Source organism: Dermacentor albipictus, chromosome 10 (assembly GCF_038994185.2).
Source record: "Dermacentor albipictus isolate Rhodes 1998 colony chromosome 10, USDA_Dalb.pri_finalv2, whole genome shotgun sequence".
NCBI lineage: Eukaryota > Metazoa > Arthropoda > Arachnida > Ixodida > Ixodidae > Dermacentor > Dermacentor albipictus.
Genome location: NC_091830.1, coordinates 51,749,052 through 51,772,196, shown reverse-complemented (window position 1 = coordinate 51,772,196; position 23,145 = coordinate 51,749,052). Strand labels below are relative to the sequence as shown.

The 23,145-nt window shown below is 52.5% G+C and overlaps 2 protein-coding genes across 3 annotated transcripts in view; one reads left to right on the top strand and one right to left on the bottom strand.

Moving 5' to 3' along the window:
• Nucleotides 1–23,145, top strand: part of jing (AE binding protein 2 jing) — a 177,947-nt gene that overhangs the window by 72,715 nt on the left and 82,087 nt on the right. The window lies entirely within an intron of this gene.
• Nucleotides 710–23,054, bottom strand: Tsp (Thrombospondin). The gene is made up of 10 exons (XM_065439357.2): nt 21,557–23,054; nt 19,950–20,294; nt 18,508–18,773; nt 16,293–16,533; nt 13,529–13,738; nt 8,785–9,006; nt 6,996–7,184; nt 5,318–5,624; nt 1,970–2,208; nt 710–1,316 (listed from the first exon to the last, which is right to left on the bottom strand). Exons 1-10 carry the CDS (start codon nt 22,412–22,414, stop codon nt 954–956), a joined length of 3,240 nt encoding a protein of 1,079 aa, XP_065295429.1. The 5' UTR covers nt 22,415–23,054; the 3' UTR covers nt 710–953.

Sequence of the window (23,145 nt, the reverse complement as noted above, 5' to 3'; positions counted from 1 at the left end):
CCTTACACAAGATGGCCGACCTTCCGATTGCGGCGTGATCGGACCGAGACTGGTGTTACGTCTCAACACCACAAATATGTTAATTAGACGTTTTCGCCGAGGCAGACCCCCACCCATCCATCAGCGCCTATCCAGACGTCAACGTAGCACGTGCACCGACGGTCGACGGGTCCTCGAAAGGGCACTACCCCTACCACTACCTGATAGCCTGAACTAATGACGAGGGGAGCTAACATCAAATGCTACCTAATAACGACGGTGACCTTGGATTAGCAGGTTGCTATCCTGCCGCATACTCCATACCATCGGGCTTCGGAGGCGGGGTGACCACGGAGCGGTGCGGGAGCACGGGCGTGCCATCGCAACGCATTCGACGATTGTGGTTTGCTGCTGGACAGCCTTCAGGTTCCCTAGTCGACTCGCCTAGGGAAGACGGCGGTAACAAAAGCGGATACTTTTCGGGCAGTGAGGCAGAGGGTCCTGACGTGAACTTCGAAGTTTAACTTGCTCCTGCGTGGAGTGGGCTTCCGTTAACTGGAGCCATGGAACTAAGCCAACAAACCCCTCCTCCTTCATTCCTACTTCTGCACGTGCTCGTCGATGGGCCTGGTGAATTCGTTGCCCCAGCTTCGGAGACCTAGAACGAAGACCTTCGTGATTGAGCGTGACATGGCCGACGACTGTTTCTGAAAAGTCGTTTTTATTATTATTATTATTCCCGCGCGGTGTAGCCGCATGAAAACGTGGCAAAGGAGGAGGTGATGGACTGCGCGAGGCCCTCCTTCCGGGACTCTTCTCCTCCGACCGTCTTGCAGAGAAGCTAGACCATGCTGTCGTTGAAGACTACCCCCGCGTGGTGTAGCCGCATGGAAACGCGGAGGAGGAGGAGAAGGACTGCGCGAGGCCTTCCTTCCGGGACTCTTCTCCTCCGAGCGTCTTGCTTCTAGAGAAAGCTAGACCATGTTGTCGTTGAAGACGACCGGTCCCAGCGGCACCTGCGACGGCGTGACGTTGTCCCGGCGCGCCTTCTTCCTCAGCTCCGGCGGCAGGTCCCGGTAGGCGGCGTCCGGCAGCGCCTCGTTGCAACGGTACACCAGGTCCGACCAGATGATGGCCTCCTGCGAGAAGCAGAACACGCCCAGCCGCCCGCCCCGAAGCGCCGAGTCGTAGATGTTCCCCGAGTCGGCGACCATCTGGTCGCTCTCGAAGATGCGCAGCCGGATGAGGCCCAGCTCCGGGCGGTGCAGCAGCAGCCAGCGGTAGGCCACCTTCTCCTTCCAGCCCTCGTTGCGGGGGTCGCGCCACAGGAGGCGCACCTGCGCCGAACGCGTCCCCGCCCCCCCAAAATATGCCGTCACGATTGAAGGAACACATAAGTTGAACCGATGGAGTAGTCTTTGAAAGCTCCACTTTGGTTAGTTTCGGCGTAGTAAGTCGATTATTAGAAGGGAAAACGAACACCGAGTTTCCAATTCCTTTCCTTTATAAATTTGCCCCCGGTTCGCCCCCTCCCCCCTTTTTTCTTCCTTTCTTCAGCATTCTAGAGAGAGAGAGAGGGAAGCAGGGACAGGAAAGGCAGGGAGGTTAACCAGAAGAGCACCCGGTTTGTTACCCTACACTACGGGTGGAGGAAAGGGGCATAGAAAGAGGGAAAAATGGAGAGAGTAAGCACTGAGCATTCTAGAAGGGTAAATTACTAATGCAGCTTAGCATTCTAGAAGGGTAAATTACCAATGCAGCTTAGCATTCTAGAAGGCTAAATTACTAAGGCAGCTTAGCATTATAGAAGGCTAAATTACTAATGCAGCTTAGCTTATTTTTCTCTTATAACATCGTCGCATAATTCCTCGGTAAAACACTCTTTTCGAAGTCGGGACGGGACGTCCGAATGAGCGCATGGCGTCCACGTCTCGCTGCTCGGAGAGGAACGCGTTTCGCGTTTATCACAAATGACGGCGCCCGCGCATACCTGCCCCGGCGTGTGGCCGGTGTGCCAGAGCGCGTTGCGGAGCGTCTCGCCCGGCCCGGTGTCCGAGTGGACGAGCTTGAGCTGTATGCCGGGCTCGGCCACGGCCCGGAACGGGGTCGCCTGCCAGTACGTCTGGCTGCTCTTCTTCCACATGACGGCGTAGAAGTGGCCGTTGTCCTGGTAGCCGAACACGAAGCCCACGTAGTCGTCGTCCACCTCGGTGTCCACGAAGAAGGTGCCTGCGCAGCCGCGCGAGCGCTCTTTATTTAATTAGTCCCCCTCGCCTCCGCTTTTGTTCGTGTCGTGCGAGCCTTAAAATGACGCTACAAATGGGGGAGGGGGGGAGCAAACGTATGAAGCGGAAGTTTCTTTGAGTCTCCCCCGCCCCCGTTGCCTGGACGGTTGTCTTGCGGTTGCCGATCCTGAAGACAGTGCGGTCAGAGTGCGTGACTTGGTGGGCCGATCCGTCTGCGTGTCTTACTTAAACGTACCTGTATACACTCAAATACGGTATGCACTCCTTGTGTTTTCCGTACGATGATTATGGAAATTACAAGAGATTGACCTGGCGTCCATATAAATTCCGCAAGAATTATACGGAAAGCGTACCCGCCGCGGTTGCTCAGTGGCTATGGTGTTAGGCTGCTGAGTACGAGGTCGCGGGATCGAATCCCGGCCACGGCGGCCGCATTTCGATGGGGGCGAAATGCGAAAACACCCGTGTACTTGGATTTAGGTGCACGTTAAAGAACCCCAGGTGGTCGAAATTTCCGGAGTCCCCCACTACGGCGTGCCTCATAATCAGAAAGTGGTTTTGGCACGTAAAACCCCATATATTATTATTATTATTATACGGAAAGCGTGTAGAATGATTGGAAGGACATGCGGAACGTTTCAGTGGAGTGATATGCGCCCCGCAATGTTTTAATGTGCCTTAGAACGTGTGCCGATTTTGGAGGCTGCGCAGTTGGGTCACAACGCAACCAATTTAGGCGTCCCCAGCAGCATGTAGTAATAATAATAATAATAATAATAATAATAATAATAATAATAATAATAATAATAATAATAATAATACACCTTTCTACAGTAGCAGAGCGATCACTCTTGTCAGGAGAGGACGCTTGGTGAGACGCAAGTAAATGTTGGCGGCGAGCACTGATCTGTGATGACGTCACTGATGACACCATTAGTTGTGACAGCGTCTGCTCGGGTCCAGTTATTCGTTTGTACCGTATGTCCCAGCTAACGTTAGCCAAGCGAAAGAAAAGATTAAAATTCACCATACAAGATGCGATTATAAGGCCTATGATGCTCGGTCGTCAGAGGTCTGACAACCGAACACCGCGCGTCTTCAAATTGTATCTCGCGTCGTGCTTTTCTTACGTCTTTCTTTTTCCTTTGTGAACAGCCTGGCTAAAGTTAGCTTGGTCGTCCTGTATATCGGCAAAGATATTGTCTGCATTTTGACAGAAACTTAGGTCCGAAGCTAGCGAGTTCCGAAAGCTTTTAATTTGCTGCGCCAAAGTCGGCCTCTGCACGGAAAAGTACTGCGAGGTCCGTGACGTCACACTGACGTAATGAAAGATTGGCGCCCAGCTTAGTTACACAACCGGCCGCTTTCTGGCAAATGACTCGATAATTCTCGAATAGTAGTTCATCACATCTAGACCTCTTAGGCGTTTCACTTTGGTCTATACACATGAAGAAAGTAATTTAAAAGAAGAGCACCACACTCCATGTACCGGTATCGGCGACCACCTGCACACTCGACAAGCTTGTCCACAGTCCGCGCACATCTGTCGCGGTTTGGGCACACGTGACGCGCCTGCACGTGTTTGGCGCTTAGAGTCCCGCGACAGCTGCCGATGCCGGTCTCGGCGAGCCCACTCGAATGACGAGAGGTTTCAAGTGCAACCCCCTCAAGGCGGTGACGCGAGCAGTTTCGGGGGCTGGCAAACGCTGCGTGCCCGGGAAGTGAGCGGCGAGGGTAACAGGAGCTAGCATGCAGCTGTGTTTACGGAGCACCGAAGAAGCAAAGCAAAGAAAAAGGAACCAGGAAAGAAGCACAAGCAGCGAACTCTGTCTATAGCACAGTGGTCCTTGGAGGCGCCGCGCGGTCTCCTCTGCCTCTCTCATCTTCGGGAGCACAAGAAAGAAAGAAAGAAAGAAAGAAAGAAAGAAAGAAAGAAAGAAAGAAAGAAAGAAAGAAAGAAAGAAAGAAAGAATAGTGGTGGTGGTGGGGGGGGAGGCTGTCTCTCGCGCAGCGACGAACGACTGTAGAGAAATCGATTGCATTCCTCAAGTTCTGCGCTGGTTCCAGCGATAGTGCGACTTCTTGCACGTGACACGCTGGCGCTTCAGGGTGCTTTTGTTTTTATACATAGCCATTGTGTTGCTTTGGCATGGTAAACGCCATAGCTTGATTTGATTTTTTTGACCCTGGTGTCCTACCAGGGCCGTCCTTAAGTCATTATGCACCGGAGTGCAGGCGTTCGATAACCATGTTTTATCTCTCCTCGAAACGGGATCTGTCCCGCCTGGCGACTTCAGGCGAAAGCCGAGTCGTTATTGAAACTTACAAGACTGACAGCTGATCGAATTACTTCTGGGTGGAAAGTATCAAATCAGTTCAAAGCCAGCGCTTGTCATACAGATTGTTTTTCTTGCGTCCGTACCCTAATTTTCGCGCTCTTTTTTTTCCCTCCATAAATCCTTACTGAACGTCAATGGGTCCACGACAGTCGTTTCTCTAGCCAGTACGGCTAAACGCGTGGTTTTGCAAGTCGGGGCACACTCCATTTGAGCACGGAACACCTTTTGTTTTTATGTGTGCGATCGATATATTACCGTATTTTCGCGATTCTAAGCACCCCCCTCTACTTTCGCGAAAGAATTTGGAAAAAAAGTTTGCATGCGAATCTAAGCACCCCCCTATTTGTTAGGAAGAGCGCGTAGCCAAGACCGCCAAGCGCGCTTGCTCACTCTCTCATCGAGCCGGAGCCGTCGGAGTCCCGAGGTGGAACGGCGTCCGCGGCGCGATCTTGCCGCACAGCCGGACTGCAGAGCCGCGCGGACTCGTGAGTGGCAGTGATAGTGACTAAGCATCCGACACGAGCGGTGGGCTCACTGTCTGCACCGATTTTTCTTTTGGATGTTTGAGAAATAAAATGTTATTTCTCGCACCCGTCTCGTCGTGATGTCTCAGCGAAAATGGGGAGGGGGGGGGGTGTCATTCCAGATTTTTCGAATCTAAGCACCCCCCCTCACTTTGGGCATCGCGATCATGAGAAAAAGGGGGTGCTTAGAATCGAGTAAATACGGTAGATCCGGTGGGGGAACTCTCACCTTCGAAGTCGACGCCCCCGAAGTGCTGGAAGCCCACGGCCAGCCCCGGGTCCGAGTTCATGGTCTGCACGATCTCGGCGCCCTTGTTGTAGACCACCCAGTGGGGGTCTATCTGCGAGTCTCCCTCCGGGTCGAGCACCACCGTCTGGTAGGCGCGGAAGTCGGTCGCGTACACCCGCCGGTTGTCCGGACACACGTCCAGGGCGTCCGGCACCGAGTCGCCGTCGAAGTCGTCGCGGCAGGCGTCCCCGACCCCGGTGCGGTTCGTGTCCCGCTGGTCCGGGTTCGGCACCAGGGCGCAGTTGTCCTTGGGCGTCGCGAGGGGGAAAGAAAGATGAAACGCGCAGACCGTCCTTAAGCTAGTTACTATACGCGAATCGGTCGTGCTTAAATGTTCGAAGGGGGACAACACAAACTTGAAACGAGAACCACATAAAACGATGCGTCCGCTTCACGTGGTAGATACTGGAAACACCGCTAACGGCGAAGCGTGGAACACAGATGTTGAAGGCGAGGCAAGCAAGACTCAAGCGAACGCTCTGTGTGTCGCGTTTGTGTCTGGTTTCGGGTTTGCGTGTCGGGTGCCACGAATCGGTTAACTTAACCCCCAACTCCCTACCCTACAACCCCTCACAAAAACACACACGCACACTCGAGCACGAAGCAGTTCTGTGTGTGTGCGGGTGCTTCGCGTTTCGTGTAGCGTGACACCCGGTGCTTCGCGTTTCACGCAGAGCAACACCCAGGTACTGTGGGTGTCTATGTGTGTGACAACGCTGGTGACGACATGGAATGATCGCAAGGCTTTATTGACTGTATATTTCAAGGCTATATACTCTTTCACTAAGCGTTACTTCAACAACGTTACGTCCACAGCTTTTCCCCTTGGAATTTGGTTGCCAGAGGTTACTGGATTTAAAAACAATATTTCACGCAGCATAATTCAATACCGCTGTTAGCGAAAAGCTGTATACTAGCCATGTTCGATATGCAAGCGTTATCGTTAAACAGAACGCGATATCGCAAATCCTCATCTTTCGAGGCAAGAGTCGGCGGTGTTATTGAAATGCGCGTGAGAACTTCGGTTCAGTGTAATTTTGTTTCTTTACTTGTGGCACACTTCGCTAATAACGTTGAAAAAATTACCAAAGCGCTCTGCGTACGATTTTCTGTTGGAGAAGGTTAGATAGCAGATACTCTAAATGTTTTACATTTAGATTTAGATTTTACATTAGATTTACATTACATTTACAGATTTTACATTTAGATTAGGAAATGAGGATAAACGAGAGAAAGAGAGAGAGAGAGAATGATGCATAGAAAGGCTGGGAGTTAACCAGAGGTAGTTCCGGTTTGCTACCTTGCACGGGTGGAGATAGAGAGAGAGAGAGAGAGACGAGCACGAACAAACGGATTAACGAAACCCAGGAAGGTTAACCATGTCAGAGTGCGGTTTACTACCCTGCACGGGGGAAGAGGAGGGAAACATCAAGAGAAGTATAGAGAGAAAATGACGCGCACTGGAGTTGCTGGCGTAATGTAGTTCTCGGCGCTCTCTCAAACAAGTAATGGAAGATTGAAAGTGAGGATGTGTAGTAGTTGCTTGTCGACTGCGACAAAACGTGAAGTTTGACTATCTAAATACAGCCCGCTGTCCCGAAGGTTCTTGTCCACTGACCTGGCTGTCGGGCACGCCGTCGTTGTCCTTGTCGAAGTCGCAGGCGTCCCCGTCTCCGTCCGCGTCGGTGTCCAGTTGGTCCGCGTTCGGGTCGTCGGGGCAGTTGTCCCGGTTGTCCTGGACGCCGTCCCTGTCCCGGTCGATGTTGTCGTCGCAGGCGTCGCCCACCAGGTCGCGGTCCGTGTCCACCTGCAGCGTTTTGCGCATAGTTGATTGGCTTCGCGCGCAAAGTGGTGGCGTTGCTCTAGGAAGCCATATTCGTTAGTGCAACCCTTCTAGAAATGCCTTGTCATTCTATAGCTCCTATACAAGACGTCTTTCTTTTTTCTCTCAGCGCATGTCTTTATCCAAGGAAACGGTTTCGCATTACGGCGCATGTGTTCTGTGCTGCCGCAAGACATTCTTTGTTAGTCTTTCGATAGAGGTCCGCATATCGAATTTTCGCCCACCATTTCAGAGGGAGCGAGCATTGTTCATCCCCTATTGTTCACGGTATGTTCCCATATGGGCGGCGTGTTCCCATGAGGGCGAATCAGAAAGTCCTTGCACCTATTTTTCACCTGTAGACGACGTAACGCTGGCGTGGAATTGGACAAGGGCGAAGCCATGGGTCTCGACCCAGCTCGTATGAACCACGCCTCGCGGCAACTTGTCGATCGTTACCGTCAAGGCCAAGATATAGTCCGGCGTTCTCGGCGCGCCAGGCCGCGGCAGGCGAAGTCGGATACGCTGCGCTAGCGACGCCAGGGGTGCAAGAAATTTGCTTCCTCTAGAGTTCGGCGTGCGCGCGCAGCTCGAGGCTGGCGCCATCTGTGCGTCCGGGAGCGCAACTTCGCCGCAGCGAACAGCTGTTTACATGGCGCATGCGCGTCGTTCGGGTAGCGCGCGCGCTTCTGGTTCCGCGCGCTGTTTGTGCGCTAAAATGAAAACTTTTGCGGGATGGCGTTAACTTGTCCTGACAGCCAGAAAAGAAAAAAAAAACATAAGGTTTTACGTGCGAAAACCACTTTCTTTCTGACCTGGGGTTCTTTAACGTGTACCTAAATCTAAGCACACGGGTGTTTTTCGCATTTCGCCCCCATCGAAATGCGGCCGCCGTGCCTGACAGCCAGAACATCGCACTCATATTGCTAGTATTTCGGCTACGTCAAAAACGGAAGCGGACCATGTATGTACATGCGAAAGCTATTCGACAAGCGCCCTCAACTCGGCGACTACCACCAGCTAGTACAGGAGCTTACCTGTGGCGAGACCACACTGCTTTCGTATAGCTTCCCACGCGTTGTTCTTGCGCTCTGTGTCGCGGTAGTCCATGCGTTTCACATCGTACACGCATGGAAGGTTGCAAATCGCTTCAAGCTGGCGTCCTCACTCGCGCTGTCATCCCGCACGGATGTTGAAAAAACCACAGCCGCACTGTCAGTACGCGCACCGCAGGCCGCCATTCTGCCATCTGCTCGCTGCCGCTGCAGCGCGCAGTGCATTCTGGTCTAGCGGCAGCCGCGTGAAATAGAACACGCTCTATGTCCGCGCCGGCGCCGTTGTGCTCGCCAAGCGCGCCTGGGCACGCCGGCTACGCCGTGACGCCGGACTGTAGAGTGCGCGCTTTTCACCGACGTCGCTTAACCGCGACGCGCGTGGCCGCGCGCGCGCGTTACGCCGGACTATATCTTGCCCTTCACTCGTGACGGAGGGTCGTTTGCTTGGCTCTCCCGCGAGCCTTTGCGCACGTGCCCACACGCGTTTTGTGGGGTGGTGGCGTGGCTGGCCCGCGCGTGCGCCGACCCACCTGGTCGTAGTTCGACACCCTGGGGCAGTTGTCGCAGGCGTCGCCGAGCCGGTCCCCGTCGCTGTCGGCCTGGTCCCTGTTCCGCACCGTGGGACAGTTGTCGCGCTCGTTGGGTACGCCGTCGTCGTCGGCGTCCCCGTCGCAGACGTCGCCCCGCCCGTCGCCGTCCGAGTCCGTCTGGTCCGGGTTGGACACCAGGGGGCAGTTGTCGCACGCGTCGCCCTGCGGAAGTGCGAGCGGGGGCGCAGAGAACACGTGACGTACAGCTATCGCAGAATGCTTTGTTGGGCAAGTTGGTTCATTGTACTTGGAAAGATTGATTGCGCTTTCTAGACGATCACAAGGAAGAAGACAGGACAGGCGCAACTGTCTTCTGTCCTGTCTTCTTCCTTGTGATCGTCTAGAAAGCGCGACCAATCTTTCCAAGTACAGCTATCGTTAAGAGCGTCTGGGCTTGCAGAACCACGCTTCGGCGTGTCGCGTTAACGAGGATGCGACGGCCGTGATCTTTTGGAATGTAGGCAGAGGTTCTGGCAAGCTCTGCTGGCGGGTGGGAATTTCCTCGGAAGGCAAATTTATTAAACCCGTGACTATGTTTATTAAAGAAAAAACTTTTTTTTTTCAGAGTTGTATGGTAGTGACTTCCAATGCGGCGAATAACGAAACTAAGAACTTTCCTGTTGATAATGAATACTATCCTAACTTGCATGTAAACAAAAGAATGTATATGAAACGTTTAGTTGTAGTTAGCTACATGTAGTCTGATATATCCATGCTTCATTACCTGTTTGTGGTTTTCCCAACGTAAAGAATGAATGGACCCGAACAAGCCATTCGCTTTGCAGATCCAGATGTTTGCGTACACTTCTCCATAATACCTTCCTTTTTTTTTCAGAATAAAAGACAATCAATCAATCAATCAATCAATCAATCAATCAATCAATCAATCAATCAATCAATCAAACAAATACAGTGCCTCCGAAAACGGGCGTGCAACGACCAGCGTCTGCCCTTTGTCCGCGGCGTCGCCGACCCGTCCGTGCATGGTTGCACGCGCGCCCTGCTCGTGCTCGTAGTTTTCCACTTACTGGAAGTGCGCCAGGGGCGACGGATTGTTCCCCCCCCCCCATTTTTTTCCTTCTTCTCACGCGAGAATCTCGTTTCCGCCTCGACAGTCGCGTGAGCTAGCGCGCTCGTAATTGACTTCACGGCAGTGGTCGCGATCGCGCTCTCTCTCTCTCTCTCTCTCTCTCCCCCCTCTCTCTCCACGACCGATGCGTGCGGCGATATCGATCGGCTCCCACTATGCGAGGCTCTTCCACATGTGTACAACCGCTAGACGTCCTGCAGCCAGTTTCTCGCGCCAGGTGGCACCTGTCCTCCCCCATTGAGGAACATGAAAGGGCGCACCGAATTCGTTTTATTAGGCAACGATCACTCGTGAGGAGGGTGCGGATTCGAATATGGCGTGTGCATGCGTAACAAGCAGATTTGCCGTTGAACATTCGCTCTTATTGAGTGCTTTACGCGAGGCGCGCCGTTTAGTGTCTACGACGGGAATGGACCGCAACTGAGGTTCTGAACTCGTTCATGCTTCTCTCTCCCTCTTCTCCACCGCCGTCCCCTCAGCCTCTGTTCCTGAGCCGAGTATGACGAAAGCGTGAGAGCTGTAAGTGTGCGGTCTTCTCCCGTTTCGCAGACCGACATACTTTCTTCACCTTTCTTTAGTACGCTTGCCCGATAGCGACCCCCCAACTTTGGGTCTCCTGTTCCTAATTTTCCTTAATATCGACGAGGCGTTCGCCTTTCACATATTAGGGAGTTTGACCGTGTAAGTATAGCGCGTCACGGTTTTTACCGTAGACGTCTTGCGGTGTTTTGTGAAACCACCAAGCGTTATATATATAAAAAAAAAACGTTTATTTTAACGTTGTTTCCGTCGAAGGATGATAAGGAAGACAAACATCCACGATTATGCTGTTGGCGACTCCTTTGCACCAGCAACCGAGTGTAGCACACATAACCGCGCTCAATGCAATAATGGACTTGTGCGCTACGCTAGAACTCAACGTCACGAGATGGCGCCACCAACGGTCCTTCTGGCGTCTACGTCTTTGGTATTCCGTAAGTGGTAATAGGTTTAAGGACAAGCTAGAACTCTGTGCTCTACACTTTTAAGCTTGCATTATAACAAAAAATACACAATATAAGAGCTGCGCATTTTAAACCTCTTGAATGTAACCGCCGCATCATCTGAAATAATCGTAACAGCCTCGCGTGCTTAATTAAGCGGTGTTGGTTATACTTCGTTGAATGAGGAGGCAGCATCAGTCTGTTTAAAATTTGCAGGAGCAACAGCGCATCAACTTCAGTTCCGTCAGGCGTCACGTTATGCACGCTGTAACATGCAACGTGAAACTCGCCGCCACAATATGTTGTTGGTGCGTTGCCATAAAAATTTTCGCCCGATTGATGCAGGCTTTTGGCATTACTTTGCACCTCCTAATGTCATTATTCATGACTAAACACCATTATTTAAGAGTGTTGTACCGTTATTTGGCGCAGAGAAAGCTACGCAGTAAATATTTCTGGGCTTTCTGGGATGGTGGCAAATGAAGTTTTCGTTTTTGGCGACTTCTTGTGGCAAGTGAACTTAAACATTAACAACCATCGCTTTGTTAAGGATCAGTTTAAGTGTTGCTCCATGTGCGCCAGTACAGCGGTGGGAAATGCAATGATTGTAGACTTTTCTGTTCAAAAGAATAGCGCTAAGCTGCTCCGGCCATGCACAATAACTTTTTGAAGAGCACTTTTAAGGGCAAGGTTGTTCAGTGACGGGAAAGCCGGCATCCTTGAGAGCGCGAAAAAAATGTTTGCTGTGCAAACTACACGTATACATGAAAAATGTGCGCGTTTGTAAAAGTCGGCGCGCTTTAGAGTGGCGCTGCCGTCGGTGTTCGAACGTGACGTGCACGTTGAAAATGGACGGCCTCTCATTAAGTACTCTTACGCGATTTGAATGCGAGAACATTACGACTTCTCTAATTGGTTACGTCCGCGACACGTGACGTCGCGCGCGGTCACGTGTCCTTCGCAGCTCTGCCTTAATCCACCTCGCTCCAATTTGTCCCAACCTTAATCCACCTTTGTCTACTTTAATCCACCTTAATCCACTTCACTTCGCCGTCGTCGTCATTGACTTCGCCCTAACTCGCTTTGACTTGTTCTAACTTTAATTCTGTATTACCGCTTACGTCACTGATAGTGATTATCTTTGTTAGCACTCGTTGCGGAAAACGCCGGTTTTATTTGACTCTCGGGACGTATTAATGCTTTCTTATTAATAAATACAAAAACTCCGGACGCCCCACGCGCGCAAACTGCACCCATGGGAGCTGGCCGGCGGTCCGAGCGGGTACCTGGACGAAAGTCGATTCCTTCTCGGGTCATGCATGGTAGGCATCGATCGTTGGCGCGATCGTTGGTGCCAACACGAGGCGTCTATTCCTTTTTTATTTTCTTTTTTTTTTCATTTTCTCCTTGGTTTGCTTCGGTCGCTGCGGCTGATCAAAGGCGCTGTTCGGCCTCGTCATTCTTTCTTTCATTTCTTTCATTCATGTCATTTCGTCATTCTTTCATTTTTCTTTCTTTCTGTTTCGTCGTTACACGCTGCATGCACAACCATTCCCTCTCCTTTATGCGTGGGTATATGCTTGGGCGCAATGGTATAGCGTTGAGTCTCGAATCACTTTTCTAAACCTGTTTCTGTTTCTTTTTTTTTCAAATTCGTAGCGCCGTTTGCATGAGGTGAGTCGAAACACATTACGATTTAAATCGAAATGAGCGTCGATGGGGACGAAATACGAGAAAAAAAAGAAACGCTCGTGTACTTCATTCTTCCATTTCAACCGCACAATTAATACCTCTGTCAAGCGGGCAAGTTAAGTGCGCTTACGGGGAGTGCACTTCGGGACCTTGAGTGACACTTTAGGCTACGCGGTGCTAAACGGTAAAACAAAGCGCACTCGCACTAAAAAAAAATGGCGACAGACTAAAATCATGTTTTTGGAAGACCTAGATTAAAATAAAGAAACATACTAAAAGGCGATTGCTTTAGTTCTATTATAAATAAAAAAAAACAATCTTAATCTATTTTCACTCAACAAGAAACGAAAATACTTTTATCATAAGAGCGTTACAAGTCAAGGCCGGCCAAGACAAATGCCTAGCCAATCCAGAATCGGATGGAGGCGTGCGACGAGGAGGCATTTGATCCTGCTAGAACAGAGTATCAGCGAGTTCTGTTTCCATTATTTTGTTAGAAGCTGTTCAACAGCTAGAATGAACTTCTGTGCACTTTTGCTATGCATTACATCTTGTATCGTCGAAATCGCTGGCGGCGAGGCTACGCACTCGACCAGCAAAGTGCCTTTCCGTCAACGCACTCCAACCGGAGTGCACTCTTCTGCGAATACGCTCCACTTGCGACGTTTAGATTTGAGAAAGCGCATTTAAAACCGAGTGCACTCTCCGTAAGTGCACTTAACTTGCCCGCTTGACCCAGGGGTATAAATAACCGCAGGGGGTCAAAGCTTAAATAACTGGAATGCCCTCCGCCACTACGGCGCGCTTCGTAATCAGATCGTGTTTTTTTTTTCTTGGCACGTAATTGAAAAAAAGATCCCCCAAATTTGTATTTAAGCCGTTCAGCGCGAGGAACGACCGGGCGCCATCGCGAACTCGCCTGGTGGTCGGGTCCGTCCGGGTCGTTGTCCTCCTGCCCCGGGTTGGCGGCCAGCGGGCAGTTGTCCGGGTTGTTGGGCACGCCGTCGTTGTCCGCGTCGTCGTCGCAGGCGTCGCCCTGGCCGTCGCCGTCGGCGTCCTCCTGGCCGGAGTTCGGGGTGCCCGGACAGTTGTCCGGACGGCAGCGGGCCTGTCTGCAGGGCAGCGCCACCTGGGAGCGAACGCCGAAGTGCAGCTCAGTAGAGATTTTTAGGTTAGGGGACGCAAGCCGCGTGCATCCCCTAACCGTCTGCGCATGCGCAGTACCGTGGACCCTAGCTCTTGCGCACGCAAGCCGCGTGCGTCCCCTAACCTAAAGCTCTCTTGTTTAGCACGATATGTATGTATGCGGGATCGCTTTGCGCCGGGCACGAAAGGTCGCGGGTTCGGTTTTCCGGATGGACTTCGACACGGGAGACGCAAGCGTGGAACTGTGCTTGCGTTCCCAGCTGGCCGTACGTTTTGTTTGAGGAACCCCGTATAACGAGAGAATGTCATTGCTCACGTGCAGCCTCCTCTTGCATGGATTGTGTGTGTAATTGTAGCTCTGCTGGGAAGGTATTCTGGTATTCTATGGGAGTCCACCTAGCGGACTGTCCGTTTCGGCCGCTGCTGATTGGCTGGGGCCGCTCGTCTCCTCTTCGCTCGTACAGCTGCATCCATTGGACAGTCCACTAGGTGGACTCCTACGGAACGGCGCGACTGTAAACGTTTGACGGCTGGGCGCACAACTGGCGCGAACTCGTTGCTCTACTCAAAGGGGTCCTCTCTATTTGTTCCCTTTCCTTCTTCGCTTCTCGCCTCTCCTGCAGTTCTTGAGAATTAACAAAGCTTTGCACTGGGAACAAAGCAGAGAGTTACAAGTGCCCGTACGTCCGTCCCCCGCGCAGTGCGGCACTGGAGGAGCATATAACTTCACTCCCCCCCCCCCCCCCCCGAAGTTGTAACGAAAGGCACGCAAAATGTTGCCGACGCGAGGAAGTCGTCATGGCGTTAAAATTAATAATAATAATAATAGATGGAGAGAGGAAATGCAGGGAGTTTAACTAGAGGCGAGGTTTCTGGTTTGCTACACTGCCTCCAGTGTGGGCCTGCCTTACAAACCGTGTTGAAACCCTTGCTACAGCGTCGTACATGGTACACCCGTAGGTGTCTGGAATATGGCCGTACAATTCACCAACTTCGATTAGACTGTCACTCGGGGTTGGACCCTATAGCTGGCATTTAGCCAGACTGCCGTCAACTTAAATTGGGGGAGGGGGGAATGATCTGAAGAAAGCTGGAGTTCAAAATAAACTGCCACTGGAGTCCATTACTGCTTTTTTTAACTAGTCAGGAAACTTATTCACGAAACTTCTCCGTCACGCTATGCAAGAGCTTAGTACGCCGCCAACCCCGGCAATGATTCCTTCGCACTGCCTGTACGTAGTCACAAGAGAGTATCCTGTCTTCAATGGAGTGCTGTGCAAACTGTCATTTCACTGCGAGGATTTGCCCACATATCAATTGCGCGCTAGCGAGTGGAAGACGCAGTAATTTAAATAGATCGAAAAGGCGATTGGAAAACCACGTGAACGAGTCATTGCAACGGAAACCGCGAAGGCAGGCCGACGGGGACCGGCTGCGATTGTAGCCTGGTGATGATTTAGTTGCATCCCCTTTGAAATGGGGCGGTCAGCTAGCCTGCTTCATTTAATGAGGTATGCTATACATATTTTTCATTCTGGCATTTTGCCTACAATGCCTCAACCTTTTTTTTATGTTCCTCAAAACTTCTCAATCTACCTTGTACCGCTACCTATCCCTGTAACGGATCCGGTCGTATCAATATCTGCTCTGAATTTTCTTTTTCCCCAATAGTACTCTAAACGTCTCTTGCTTATCTCTTGGACAAGCGGCTGTGAGAGTGACGTCGCGTACCATGCCAGATTGATGGACTCCAACGGACGATGTGTGTGTGCCGTGCTATGTGCTCTCTCTCCCTCTCCCCCTTCCTAATCTTTAATCTCCCCCATCCCTCTCCCATGTGTAGGGTAGCAAACCGGTTAAGCCAAACTGGTTAACCTCCCTACCTTTCCTTCTCCACTTTTTCCTTCCTTCCTTCCTTCTTGCTTATCTCGACAGCTAACCGGTTGATGCTTCCGTCCGCTTTAAATCCAAGCGCTTCTGCAAGGCGTGCGTTACCTACGGGTCTCACTGGGTCTCACTCGGTGAAAATTACCGATCATCGTATCCACACCTTCGTCACGTCCCGTCTGAAGTCGCGGTTCTTTTCCTCTTTAAACTGGGTGAATACCTTCGCATGCCGTTATGGTGGGCCGATTGGTATCCGGGTTTCTTTCTGCAGCATACACACGCCTCATCTCGTTGTGAATATATGCTCCGCTCTGTTTCTGTCCTCAGGCAGCCAGCGCGAGCCTCGTTGCTTTCAGTAGCGCCCCGTAGCGATAGCTTCCATCCCTATATGAAACTTGGCATGGCCTCCGAGATCTGGCGACGTCCGCCCTTCCGATCTCGGAGGCTACGCACACCTTGCCCTGGATCTCGGTGACCACTAACGAAGGGTATTAGGACTCTGGTGTGTGTGTGCGTGTGTGTGTGTGTGTGTGTGTGTGTGTGTGTGTGTGTGTGTGTGGTTGTGTGTGTGTGTGTGTGTGTTTGTGTTTGTTACGCCGTAGCGGGCCGCATCGCTGCCACCCGTGGGCAGAGGGCGCCTTCGTCCTCACCTCTGGCCAGCCGTCGAGGTCCCGGTCGGGCCCGCAGTGGCGTCCGTTGCCGGCCCACCCGACGCGGCAGCGGCAGCCGTAGTAGCCCCGCTCCTCGCCGCCGGGGTGCTGCCCGCCGGGGCGGGGCGGCACGCAGTCCGCGTTCGCGTCGCACAGCGTCCCGTCGGGGCAGGTGCCCGGCCGCGGGTGGCAGCCGGCCGTCTGGTTGCCCAGGTAGCCCGGGAGGCACTCGCCGCACACCCTGCTCCGGTTAAGAATGAAACGTCCCGATTGCACCAGTTGAAGAAAGGTCCCGATTGGAATAACTGAGCATGTGTTGGTGGGCTAGTTGGTTAAGCATGATTACAAACACGGCACCGAATAAAACACACGAAGAAGGGGAACACGAGACAGCACGTAGGCGCACTAACAAAGAGTTGTTAGTGCGCCTACGTGCTGTCTCGTGTTCCCCTTCTTCGTGTGTTGTTTTATTCGGCGCCGTCTTTGTAATCACGATTGGAAATTATTTATACGTCTACTTTCGTTTTCTTGTTGCGGTACTGCGACACCCGCGCCTCTGTGTTGTAATTTCTGTAGTCCGTAGTTGACGCGACTGTCGCCAGACCCTTTCATCTCGCGCTGTTCGACCTGTCGACACGGGCTTTGAAACACGTGGCCTCTATAGACCAGGACCACAGCGCACAAGCGACGCGGACATAGGAAGACTGACAATAACAGCGTGCTAACTTTCAAATGGATGATTTTTGTTTTCGAAAAGGACACGCTTAGTATACACGTTCGATCATTTGCTTTGTTTCGGTTTCCCAGTTGTTTGCGTGTTTGAGCTATTCTATGAGCATATCCCTTGTCGAAGCGAAAATTCAACGCATCTCGCTCTGTGCACCAGATGCCTACGTTGTATGCAGTACGGAGAGGCAGGTGCTGCCCGTACCGCGTTTGGGACGCTTGACAACCGGCCACTGTCAGCGCACCGGATACTTTGAGCAAGTGTTCGCATTGCAAGCGCGTTCGCTTAAACCATCCCGAGCGTTCGTTCGCTTCCCCCTGTTTACAGGCTTGCGAGAGAGGGCGGTGTGATAGCGACATCGTTCCGCGTCAGATTGTCGTGGTCCCCGATTTCCGTTACGTTACTGATTTTCTCACTTTATACCTCTTGAAGTTAATTTTTTCCCCGTTTCTTCTCGTGCAGGTTAACAAACCGGACTTTCTTCTAGTCAACCTCATTACCTTTTCGTTGCTTCCCCCTCTCACTTGAATGTTAGCGCGCTGTTTTTGTCGCTCCCATGTAAACGTCTTATTAAGCGATATGGCCCCAGCGTCAGCATCAGACAAACAAGGGCGTGGACTTTCTACAGTGTAGCAAATCTTGCTAGAATGCAAATATAAATAGACTGTCAGTGAAGTAAACGGAAAGTTTATAGCAGTTCTAAATAATGCTAATAGGCTTTTTTTTTAAGGACTGTATCTCGACTGCGGACCGGTCGGTGCTTCCGTCCGCTTCCAATCCAAGCGCTCCCATGAGACTTCTTAACGAAGAGTTTCGCGTCTGGCGTAACATCGAAGAACGACGGTACACTGCCATGGTGCGCGCGGCATTGAAAAAAAAAATAGGCAGTGGCTTAGTTCGGCTGTGCCAGGATATACGTAGCGAAAGCTAAGGGATAGCATGGTTAGCCTCGGTTTAATCTTGATTGGAAGTTCAGGTTAGTCTGATTGTTTAGCTATGTTGCGGCATTTAGCCAGTCGTTCGGCGCGCTGTTCCTCCGTTTCCTGGGTGATTCTCTTCCTCTTCATCTCGTTCCGATGTCGATTCCAGGCCTCGTCCTGCTTATCAGAATTGTCGCCGTCCATACTGCCGCCTCAACTGTGGTCGCGGCGCACGCCAGCTCTCCTTTTCAATCCTCCGACATGTTATCATGCGACGTGCGACGCAGCTGGCGAAGCGAGTGGAGGCGAGCGCAACGACGAGGAACGCGATGGGACGTCATACCAAACGGCGGCAGCGAAAAGGCGCGACGCTGCGCTGCGGCGGAGCACCTGTGGCTCGGTGCTACTAGTGGCGCATGCGCAGTAGCGACTAGGGAACGAGAGAGAGAGAGAAACATTCGCGGCGAGGCGTGACGTCATGTGCCTCCTCGGAGCACCGCCACGGCGAAATCGCAAGTTCGCGAGCAGTAAAGCTTTCGCTTTAAAATAAATAATCTAACGAACCCACCTCGATCCCTGCGTGTTGATGCAGCGCGAGTTCGGCACGCATCCGCCGTTCCGCCCGTCGGCGCACTCGTCCACGTCGCGGCACTGCTGTCGCGAGGAGCGCGCGAAGACCAGCCCGACGCCCCGGTGCACCTCCTCGCCGCTCTCGTAACCGCGCGGGCAGGGGCCGCACCGGAAGCCGGGCGACTCGTTCACGCACGCCACCTCCTGGAAGCACGGGTTGGCCGCGTCGCACTCGTCCACGTCCTCGCAGTGGGTGCCGTTGCCCTGCGCGGACGAGGATCGGGGAGGCGCGTCGCGGTGTCTGTAATCGACCGCGTGGTGGAGCCCCAGCGCTCGGTGGGGCCTATAGTAAATCGTGGGAACGATAGTTTTCGACATGGACTATATATATATATATATATATATATATATATATATATATATATATATATATATATATATATATATATAGGGCACTGAGTTTTTTCTCCTTGTTTATTATATATATATATATATATATATATATATATATATATATATATATATATATATATATATATATAATAAACAAGGAGAAAAAAACTCAGTGCCCTTCCACTCCATGTGAAAAAGTATCACCAGCGAAGCTGTGTGTGTAGGCGCCTTACTGGAGAACTGCACCTCCGCCGTGGGTCGGCCTGGCATTTTACTATCTTCGGTATCGGCCCCCGTATGGGGAGGTTTGTGTCAACACACGGAGGACACGATCCTAGGAAACTAACCCTTAACAGCTTCACTGTTAAAGAAAGACAAAAAAAAAGGCCATAGCGTGTTAGAGAGAAAAAAATAGAAAGATAATTTGCCGCCGTTCTTACATTCTTAGCTCATTCTCTTGCGTTTTTGTCGGTTACTACGTGTACTAAACCTAGCTCTGCGATATTTACCTTGGTGTGTTTACTACCAGGCAACGTTCAGGCACCTGCGAGTGTAAGGCTGACGCATGGTAGGACAGCGGCTGGTTAATAACATCTGTTTTCCAGCTACTTTCACGGTGTCGGTTAGTCAAAGCCGCCGGTTGGTCACCTCGTCAATAAGTCCGTCGGTCGATCGGTCCGCTCACTGAGTAAATGGGTGGTTCGTATGTCCTTCCGTCAATGTGTCAGCCGGTCGGTCAGTAAATCAGTAATCCTCGTTGCTCGGTCATTCGATCAATCGATGAAACAATTAATCGTATAAAAGCGCCAGGTCGGCCTAGTTGGTTAAGGGACATTGTGAGAAAAAACAGCGCAGCGACAGAACCGATAGAAGACAGCAACGCAGACTGCAACGCATCAGCGTCTGTATTTTTTCGTTTTTCAGTAGCGAAGTTGCTGCGTTTTTTTTTTCGTCTTCGAATTATCAGTCTACCAATCAGTTCATAAATTAACGAATCAGTCAATCAGTCATCCAATCAATCAAATAGCGCATGTCGTAACCGCGTACGTGAAATCCCTCCGGACACGGTCCGCAGTGGTAGCCCCCTCCGGGGGTGTTGCGGCACTGTACCCCCGGGAAGCAGGGCTTCTCCTGGCCGCACCTGTCTACCGGTTGGCACCGGACGCCGTCGCCCGTGTAACCCGACGGGCAGGGCCCGCACCGGTAGTCCCCGTGCGGCATGTCCATGCATTGCACGCCCTGGAAGCAGGGCCTGCTCGCGCAAGTCGCGGGCGCCGCCCCCACGTTGATGACCACGTCGTCCTGGTGCCGCTGGCAGAGGCGACAGCGGGACAGCGTCTCGGTCAGCATCAGGAGGGCTCGCGTCTGCACCTCGATGGCCTTCTTGGACTCCTGCGGGGGGCCGGCCGGGGGTTAGGACAGCGGGGTTGTCGAGAAAAGAGAAAGGCACGGAGTATGCAATCCGTTTGTGGCCCAGTCACACAAAACGATCGATTCGGGTAGCCCCTCTACATAGAACGAAGAATGCACGGAAGAAGAACCCAGAAACAGGCGCTGAATACCGATCGATAGCTTAGTAGGAAGTTTTTGCTTGTTAGTGCACTTTTTGCAGTTTCCAGAATACCGGGTTGTATACGGAGAAGTGTACGGCAACATCGCCTTTGGCGACGGCTTGCGAATCAGAGGGTGCCTGAATGCGCTCCCTCTCCCCCGGTTAGAGGGAGTGCATCGAGGCTCCCTACATGGAGGAACTGTAGCCCCACAGCAAGAGTGTTGACGAGAGTCGCGGCTGGAACGCATTCCATGCAGCTGGCCTGTGGGCTCGCAACGCCAATACTGCAATGGCCTATCATACTATACTTAACCGTTGGTGCGATTTTGAAAGCGACCATGTTCGTGAACATGCAGTCCCATTTTACGATCTGTGACGCGATCCACTGACGCGACAGGAAAGTTATTCAAGTGGATTGCAGTGGAGCAAAGCGTCACAGATGTCGTTACCATCGTTGCTGCTGTGCGCTATTGCCGTCCGCGACTGCGGTGATCCGCGAATCCGTAAACGTTAAGAAGTTTACGAGCAAGCCAAAACTGTCCATTTACACTGCGTACGTTACGGTCTGGAGCACTTACGCTCAGTTGCGCGATTAGGTTAACCATATTTATTCAGTGGGTCATGCAGATATGTATAAGTGCTGTCGGGTTTTTTTTAATTGATCATGACAAAAACCTGCACGTGTTGTAAGAGAGTCAGCTTAGCGACGATGGCCATGTCCTGCGGTGCTCAGTTCTAATTAACAGAAGTTTCTACTTTGGTGGCAGTGATTTTCTCCGTATGCAGTATCGAAATCATAGAATTGAGCTTCGGGCAGGTAACATATCAGTAAACACAAAGCTCGACGTACCACAACAAGCTTGGCGTAATATTTACAGTCTATAAAGATAGCGCTGTTCATTTCTTCTTCGAGTGCCTTCTATATACATGCGAACAAAGCTCTTACACCAATATCAGGTCTCAAACATGTTTTCGCCGCTGGAACATTTGCGATATATATATCGTATAAATGTAGTTGCAGTAATGGTATACCAAATGACACATACAGTATTCTTGACAGTGCGTAATGAAACACCAATATGAATAATCAATCGGCGCTTACGCTCAGCATGTCGATGAGATCGATGAGGGCCCGGGTCGCTAGGCGACCGATGTCTCCGCGCAAGTGTACGTCGCCGGACACCTCGTCGCTGTGTACGACGCCCTCGGACGTCATCGCCATTCGGCCGCTACTGCTGCTGCTTCTGGTGTCATGCGCTGTCACCGACGGCGTCGTCAGGGCCTCCCGTCGGCCGCAGGACGTGGACGCCCTGCGGAGCACGTTGTCCAGCGTGACGTCACGCACAGTGTCAACCTTGATCCTCTTGTCTCGATAGACCCTGAGACCGGTCGACTGGCGAGCCATCTCCTTCAGGGGAAGCGAGAGAGAGAGCTGCTCCTGTACCTCGCAGTCGAGGAAGACGTGGACGTCCGTGTTTGGCATCGCGTCCCGCTGTCCTTCGGACGTCGAGAACAGGAGGACGACCTCCCGGGGCACTCCGGCAACGTCCACCGCCGAGGACGTCGGCGGCGTCGACGAGCCATTTACGATGCCTCTTCGGGCGACGTCGGTGGACCTCAACCGCAGTCTTCTCTGGGCGCCCTCGAGCGCCAGTCGTAGACCGTGTGTGGTGTCGCCCGTGAACTGTAGTTCCAGTAGCGCCTGCTCTTGGCTGAACCGGGGCCTCAGCGGGGCGTCGCGTAGCGTGACGGCGAGGCCCGACGGGGACGTCGAGGACAGCGTTTGCCACAGCGTCGACGAGAGGTCGAAGTCGTGCGTGAGGTACGACCTGGCCTCGGGAGGACCGCCGCCTTCTCGGCTGTCACCGGTCGCCCCGCCGAAGACCGACGACAACACGAAGAAGGCCGTGAGGCCTACCGACCGTGTAGTTAGCCTCAGTGCGTCGCGCTCGGTCGTCATGACCGAAGGAGCAGTCCTTGGGCGGGCCGCGTCCAAACTGACGTGTACAGCTTCAAGGGAGGCGCGTTACGGCGAAGGTCCAGCTGGCGCCGTCCTCCTAGCACCAACGGGAAGGCGATGCCGGCGACTCGCGTTCACTTATCGGCCTGACGTGCGGTCGCTGCAGCCGTCGAAGTGCCAGGGTCTGAGGGTTCAGGGTTCGTGAAACGAGACGTCGTCCTTCGGCGGTCGAGCGGAAAGAAACGCACAGGAGCGGGTCGCGTTTGTGTCGCTAGGTGCAGTGCCACGGGCACAGGTCTCTGCCGCGCGGTTGCCGCCGCACTTGATCTCGAAGGGTTCGCGTGGCCTTCCGTCGGCTTTCCAGCGGCGATGTTGGCGGTGCCGAGTCGCCGGAACGACTGGAAAGTCAGCTCCGGGGTCGCATTTTGGTTTTCGTGTTTCTCTCTTTTTTTTTTTCGTTCCTTCTTTTTCTTCGCGGCAATGTTGGAGGCCGTCGTCTCGCGTGTGTGTGCGTGCGTCTGGTGGTTCGACGCGAACGGAGGGAAGATGTCGCGGAAGAGGGGTGGGTGCTCTTGAAGGAAGAGACCTTCTGCCCTGATTGGCCGTGATGACGCTGGCGTCGACTTGCGAGCGAATGTGGCGGGCGGCGCACATCTGGAGTCGCTCCTGTTCCCGTTGAGCGAAGCCTCGGTGGGCCGCTGCTTCTTCACTGTGCGACGCCTCGTTCGGGG

What these genes read in the sequence shown, in the direction of transcription:
- Tsp (XM_065439357.2), bottom strand. Translation starts at nt 22,414, where the DNA reads ATGACGACCGAGCGCGACGCACTGAGGCTAACTACACGGTCGGTAGGC. An exon ending in CGGACGGACCCGACCACCAG is followed by an intron (nt 9,007 to 13,528) that starts GCGAGTTCGCGA and finishes GCACTTCCGCAG; the next exon opens with GGCGACGCGTGCGACAACTG. An exon ending in CGGGGGCGTCGACTTCGAAG is followed by an intron (nt 2,209 to 5,317) that starts GTGAGAGTTCCC and finishes GCGGCTGCGCAG; the next exon opens with GCACCTTCTTCGTGGACACC.